The sequence below is a fragment of the Penaeus vannamei genome, chromosome 31 (assembly GCF_042767895.1).
Source record: "Penaeus vannamei isolate JL-2024 chromosome 31, ASM4276789v1, whole genome shotgun sequence".
Lineage (NCBI taxonomy): Eukaryota > Metazoa > Arthropoda > Malacostraca > Decapoda > Penaeidae > Penaeus > Penaeus vannamei.
The window spans coordinates 5,394,227-5,401,153 of NC_091579.1; the positions used below are offsets into that span (position 1 = coordinate 5,394,227).

The 6,927-nt window shown below is 33.7% G+C and overlaps 1 protein-coding gene across 1 annotated transcript in view; it reads left to right on the forward strand.

The window, feature by feature from the left end:
- Positions 1-812: 812 nt before the first annotated feature.
- The window catches only part of LOC138867622 (uncharacterized), a 52,113-nt gene continuing 45,998 nt past the window's right edge, over positions 813-6,927 (forward strand). The window contains exon 1 of the mRNA XM_070144128.1: positions 813-834. Within this exon, the coding sequence (XP_070000229.1) occupies positions 813-834 (22 nt within the window). The remainder of the gene's footprint in view (positions 835-6,927) is intronic.

Genomic DNA, 6,927 nt, shown 5'->3' on the forward strand with positions numbered 1-6,927 from the left:
CCCCTAACCTCACTCTTCAGACCCCAATAACCTGCCCTCACTCCTCAGACCCCAATAACCTGCCCTCACTCGCCAGACCCCAATAACCTGCCCCCACCATTTGCTTCCACTCTTCTAACCCCAATAACCTGCCCCCACGACCTGCTCTCACTCTTCAGACCTCAATAACCTGCCCCCACCACCTGCCCTCACTCGTCAGACCCCAATAACCTGCCCTCACTCCTCAGACCCCAATAACCTGCTCTCACTGGCCAGACCCCAATAACCTGCCCTCACTAATCAGACCCCAATAACCTGCCCTCACTCGCCTGACCCCAATAACTTGCCCTCACTCCTCAGACCCCAATAACCTGCCCTCACTCGTCAGACCCCAATAACCTGCCCAAACCACATGCCCCCATAACCTACCCTCACACTACTTGCCTTCACCCAACGACTTTCCCCTACCACCCTCAACCCCCACCCTCTCCCTATCCCTTCCCCCTACCGCAACCCCCGCCTCCCTCCTCCCCTTATCCCAACCAACTACCCCCACTCCCCCCCAACCTCATGCCCTTATTTGCCCTTATTACGTCCCTTTCTCTCCCCGACCCTCCCCCCTTTCCCCTCCCACACACCCCTCACCACCCCGAGGGCACGTGTACCCAAGGTCAATCTGTACCCAGGTCACTCGGACCAAAGGTCTAAAGCGTATTCAGATTTCCACGATTTCTTTCCGTTTCACAGATCGGTTACAAGCGAAGTGCTAGTTAACATTGCTAGTTCTAGTGCCGCTGCTATTGAGGATTTGCTCAGTGGCTCCGTGGACTAGGATGGTCGAGACCCTCTTAAGCCGTGAGGGATTAGTACCCCCCCCCCCACTCCCCCTTTTCTTAGTGCAAGGGGCGTTTTCAAATATATTTAGGTCGTAGGTATAAGGTCGTTCGAAGTGGGGTCGCATTATTATTGTTTTTATTGATAATGATCATGATATCAATGATAATAATGATGTTAAGGATGATGATGATGATAATGATCATAATGATAATAGTGATAAATGAGGATAATGATAACAGTAGCAATGATGATGATGATAATGAAAATAATGATAATAATAATGATAATGATGATAATGATATTGGTAACATTATTGTTAATTTTACCATTATCATCATCATCATCATCACTTTTATTAACTTATTATTGCAAAATCCATCAGTATTATCATTATCATTATCATTATTATTATTATCATTAATAACATTATCAATATTACCATCATAATTACTATTATCATTACTATCATTGTTATCATTAACATTATCATAACTATCACTGTTATCATAATCATTATGATGAATATTAATATCATTAATTATTATTACTATTACTGTTATCATTATTATCATTGTTGTTGTTATTGTTATCATTACCATTATCATTATCAATACCATCATTATTGTTATCCTTATCATTATTATTTTCATTATTATTATCATTATTATTATTACTGTTATCATCATTATCATTATTAACATAATTACTATTATTATCATTGTTATTATTATTATTATTATTATTATTATTATCATTCATTATCATTATTATCATTATTATCATTATTATTATTATTACCATTATTATTATTATTATCATTATTATTATTATCATTACTATAATTATCATTATTATTATTATCATTATCATTATTATCATTACTATTATTATTATTATTATTATTATTATTATTATTATTATTATTATCATTACTATTATTTTTTATTATCATCGAACGTTATCATTGCTAACATTGCAGTCATTGCTATCATCAATACCGATCTTTTATATATGAAAGAATAATAGAGATTTCGACTTTATTGACGCATTTCTCTCTCTCTCTCTCTCTAAAATAGATAAATTAATTGATAATAGGTAAATAGATATATAAATAAATAGATAAATGGGGATAAGTCTTTTCGTATCTATCAACGAATGAATTATTATAGTTACACTGGGTGATTTCTCTCTCTTTCACTCCTTCTTTCTCTCTCTCTTTGTCTCTCTTTGTTTGTCTATCTGATTCTCTCTCTCTCTCTTTCATCTTTCTTTTTTTCGCCTTTCCCCCTTTTCCCTCTCTTTCTTTCTTTATATCTATCTTTTCCCTTCACTTTCTTTCTTTCTCTCTCCCCCTTTCTTTCTATCTATCTATCTATTTCTATCTATCTATCCGTCTATACGTCTGTTTTCCTCTCCTTCTCTTCTCTTACCCCCTCCCCTACTCTCCCCTCTTTCTCCACAGCTCTCCCACTCCCTCTCCTTTTCCCACTCCCTCTCCCTCTCTTTCTCCATCCTTCTCCCTCTCTTTCTCCATCCCTCTCCCTCTCCCTCTCTTTCTCCATCCTTCTCCCTCTCCCCTCTTTCTTCATCCCTCTCCCTTTCCCTCTCTTTCTCCATCCTTCTCCCTCTCCCTCTCTCTCTCTTTCTCCACAGCTCTCCCATTCCCTCTCCCTCTCTTTCCCCATCCCTCTCCCACTCACTCTCTCCTCTTTCTCCATACTTCTCCCTCTCCCTCCCCCTCTCCCGCTCCCCTTCCTTCTCCCACTCCCTCTCCCTCTCCCTCTCTTTCTCCATCCTTCTCCCTCTCTTTCTCCATCCTTCCCCCTCTCCCTCTCCCTCTCCCTGTCCTTCTCCCACTCTCTCCCTCTCCCTCCCTCCCTCCTCCTCTCTTTCTCTCTCCTTCTCCCTCCCTCCATCCTTCTTCCTCTCTTTCTCCCTCCCTCTCCCTCTCTTTCTTCATCCTTCCCCCTCTCCCTCTCCCTCTCCCTCTCCTTCTCCCACTCCCTCCACCCAAACATTGTACCCTATTCCTCCCGTCCGTATGGTACAGTCCTTAGCAGGTCACGTACCCAGGGTACCCAGGATACCCAAGGCTTAGTACCACCTGTAGCCAATACCGAGTAAGGAGTCGTTCTCGAGTTCCCGACGACGATCACTCCTGAGATGGACGACCTCTGGCGGGGGGGGGGGGGGGGTTGTTGTTTTTTTCGTTGGTTATTGTGTGTGTTTTTTTTTTTTCTTTTTTTGTTATTTTTCGTTGGTTATCGTTTGTTTTGTTTTTTTTTGTTTTTTTTTTTTTATTGTTGCTTGTTATTTCTACTTTAGCTTCGGTACGGCGGCTGTCGAGAGGCGCTGGGTGAAATATTTCTCGATTTCTGTCTCGATTTATTTTTATTTATTTTTTTTTTTGTATTTTTGGTTTATTTCTTTTTTTTCTTTGGTTATTTTCTTGTTTTGTTGTTGTTGTTATTGTTGCTTGTTATTTCTACTTGTTCTTTTTTTCGTTGGTTATTTTCTTGTTGTTTTTGTTTGTTTTTTGTTGTTGTTGTTATTGTTGCTTGCTATTTCTACTATCTTTTCGTTGGTTATTTTCTTGTTGTTTTTGTTTGTTTTTATTGTTGTTGTTGTTATTGCTGCTTGTTATTTCTACTTTAGCTTCGGTACGGCGGCTGTCGAGAGGCGCTGGGTGAAATATTTCTCGATCTCTGTCTCGATTTATTTTCTGCTTTTTGTCGGCTTCTTTTTGCTATTTCTGGGTTATCTATATTTTCTTTTTATTTTCTATCTTTTATTTTGTTTGTTTGTTTGTTGTTATTGTTGTTTGTTATTTCTGCTTTAATTTCGAGAAGCGCTCGAAATATTTCTCGATCTTTGTCTCGAATTATTTTGTTTCTTTTTTTTTTTAGCTTCTTTTTGTTATTTCTGTTTTTTTCTTTGGTTATTTTCTTGTTGCTTTTGTTTATTTGTTTGTTGTTATTGTTGTTTGTTATTTCTACGCTAGCTTCGAGAGGCGCTCGAAATATTTCTCGATCTTTGTCTCGATTTAATTATTTTTTATTTTATTATTATTATTATTATTTTTTTTTGGGGGGGGGGGCTTTTTCTTATCTCTGGTTTATCTCTTTTTGTTATTTGGTTATTTTCTTGTTTTTGCTTTTTGTTTTTTTGTTTTTTGTTATTGCTGATTGTTATTTCTGCTGTTTTCTTTTCTTTGGTTATTTTCTTGTTGTTTTTGTTTGTTTGTTGTTATTGTTGCTTGTTATTTCTACGCTAGCTTCGAGAAGCGCTCGAAATGTTTCTCGATCTTTGTCTCGATTTAATTATTTTTTATTTTATTTTTTTTTTTTTTTTTTTTTGGGGTGCGTGGTCTTTTTGTTATCTCTGGTTTATCTCTTTTTTGTTCTTTGGTTATTTTCTTGTTTTTGTTTTTTGTTTTTTTGTTGTTCTTGCTGATTGTTATTTCTGCTTTGTTTTCTTTTCTTTGGTTATTTTCTTGTTGTTTTTGTTTGTTTTTGTTGTTGTTGTTCTTATTGTTGATTGTTATTTCTACTTTGGCTTCGATACGGGGGCTGTCGAGAGGCGATGTATTAAATATTTCTCTATCTCTGTCTCGATTTATTTTCTGCTTTTTGTCGGCTTCTTTTTGCTATTTCTGGGTTATCTCTATTTTATCTTTATTTTCTATCTTTTATTTTGTTTGTTTGTTTGTTGTTATTGTTGTTTGTTATTTCTGCTTTAATTTCGAGATCTCTTGTCTCGATTTATTTTGTTTCTTTTTTTTTTTTAGCTTCTTTTTGTTATTTGTTTTTTTTTTCTTTGGTTATTTTCTTGTTGTTTTTGTTTATTTGTTTGTTGTTATTGTTGTTTGTTATTTCTACTTTAGCTTCGAGAGGCGCTCGAAATGTTTCTCGATCTTTGTCTCGATTTAATTATTTTTTATTTTATTATTATTATTATTTTTTTTTTTGCGGGGGGGGTCTTTTTCTTATCTCTGGTTTATCTCTTTTTTGTTATTTGGTTATTTTCTTGTTTTTGCTTTTTGTTTTTTGTTTTTTGTTATTGCTGATTGTTATTTCTGCTTTGTTTTCTTTTCTTTGGTTATTTTCTTGTTGTTTTTGTTTATTTGTTTGTTGTTATTGTTGTTTGTTATTTCTACGCTAGCTTCGAGAGGCGCTCGAAATGTTTCTCGATCTTTGTCTCGATTTAATTATTTTTTATTTTATTATTATTATTATATTTTTTTTGGGGGGGGGGTTTTTGTTATCTCTGCGTTATCTCTTTTTGTTATTTGGTTACTTTCTTGTTTTTGTTTTTTGTTTTTTTGTTGTTCTTGCTGATTGTTATTTCTGCTTTGTTTTCTTTTCTTTGGTTATTTTCTTGTCGTTTTTGCTTGTTTGTTTGTTTGTTGTTGTTATTGTTGCTTGTTATTTCTACTTTAGCTTCGGTACGGCGGCTGTCGAGAGGCGATGGGTGAAGTATTTCTCGATCCATGTTTCGATTTATTTTATTTTATTTTTTTTTTTGGGGGGGGGGGCTTCTTTTTGTTATTTCTGGGTTATCTCTATTTCATCTTTATTTTTTATCTTTTATTTATTGTTTGTTTGTTTGTTTGTTGTTATTGATGTTTGTTATTTCTGCTTTAATTTCGAGAAGCGCTCGAAATATTTCTCGATCTTTGTCTCGATTTATTTTGTTTCTTTTTTTTAGCTTCTTTTTGTTTTTTCTGTTTTTTTCTTTGGTTATTTTCTTGTTGTTTTTGTTTATTTGTTTGTTGTTATTGTTGCTTGTTATTTCTACTTTGGCTTCGGTACGGCGGCTGTCGAGAGGCGCTGGGTGAAATATTTCTCGATTTATGTCTCGATTTATTTTCTGCTTTTTTTTCAGATTCTTTTTGTTATTTCTGGTTTATCTCTATTTTCTTTTTATTGTTTATCTTTTATTTTGTTTGTTTGTTTGTTGTTATTGTTGTTTGTTATTTCTGCTTTAATTTCGAGAAGCGCTCGAAATATTTCTCGATCTCTTGTCTCGATTTATTTTGTTTCTTTTTTTTTTTTTTAGCTTCTTTTTGTTATTTCTGCTTTAATTTCGAGAAGCGCTCGAAATATTTCTCGATCTCTTGTCTCGATTTATTTTTCTTTTTTTTTAGCTTCTTTTTGTTATTTCTGTTTTTTTTCTTTGGTTATTTTCTTGTTGTTTTTGTTTATTTGTTTGTTGTTATTGTTGTTTGTTATTTCTACGCTAGCTTCGAGAGGCGCTCGAAATGTTTCTCGATCTCTTACCTCGATTTATTTATTTTTTATTTTATTATTATTATTTTTTTTTTGGGGGGGGGCTTTTTGTTATCTCTGGTTTATGTCTTTTTTGTTCTTTGGTTATTTTCTTGTTGTTTTTGTTTTTTGTTGTTGTTATTGCTGATTGTTATTTCTGCTTTGTTTTCTTTTCTTTGGTTATTTTCTTGTTGTTTTTGTTTTTTTTTTGTTTTTTTTATTGTTGCTTGTTATTTCTCTTTATTTGGGCCTTCGAAATATTTTTCTGATCTTGTCTCGTTTTTTTTTCTTTTTTTAGCTTTTTTTTGGGTTTTTTGGGTTTTTTTTTTCTTTTTTTTTTCTTTTTTTTGTTTTTTGTTTGTTGTTATTGTTGTTTGTTATTTCTGTTTTAATTTCGAAAAGCGCTGAAATATTTCTCGATTTTGTCTCGATTTATTTTTTTTTTTTTTTTATTTTTTTTTTTTTTGTTTTTTTTTTTGGTTTTTTTTGTTTCGTTTTTTTTTTTGTTTTTTGTTTGTTGTTATTGTTGTTTGTTATTTCTTTTTTTTTTTTTTTGGTTTTTTTTTCTTTTTGTTTTGTTGTTGTTGTTGTTATTGTTGCTTGTTATTTCTACTTTTTCGGTACGGCGGCTGTCGAGAGGCCCCGGGTGAATATTTTCGATCTCTGTCTCGTTTTATTTTCTGTTTTTTTTCGCTTTTTTTTGTTATTTCTGGTTTATCTTTTTTTTTTTTTTTTTTCTTTTTTTTGTTGTTGTTGTTGTTATTTTTGGGTTGTTATTTCTATTTATTTTTTGTTTGGTTATTCTCTTCTTGTTTTTTTTTTTGCTTTTTTGCTTTTTGTATTT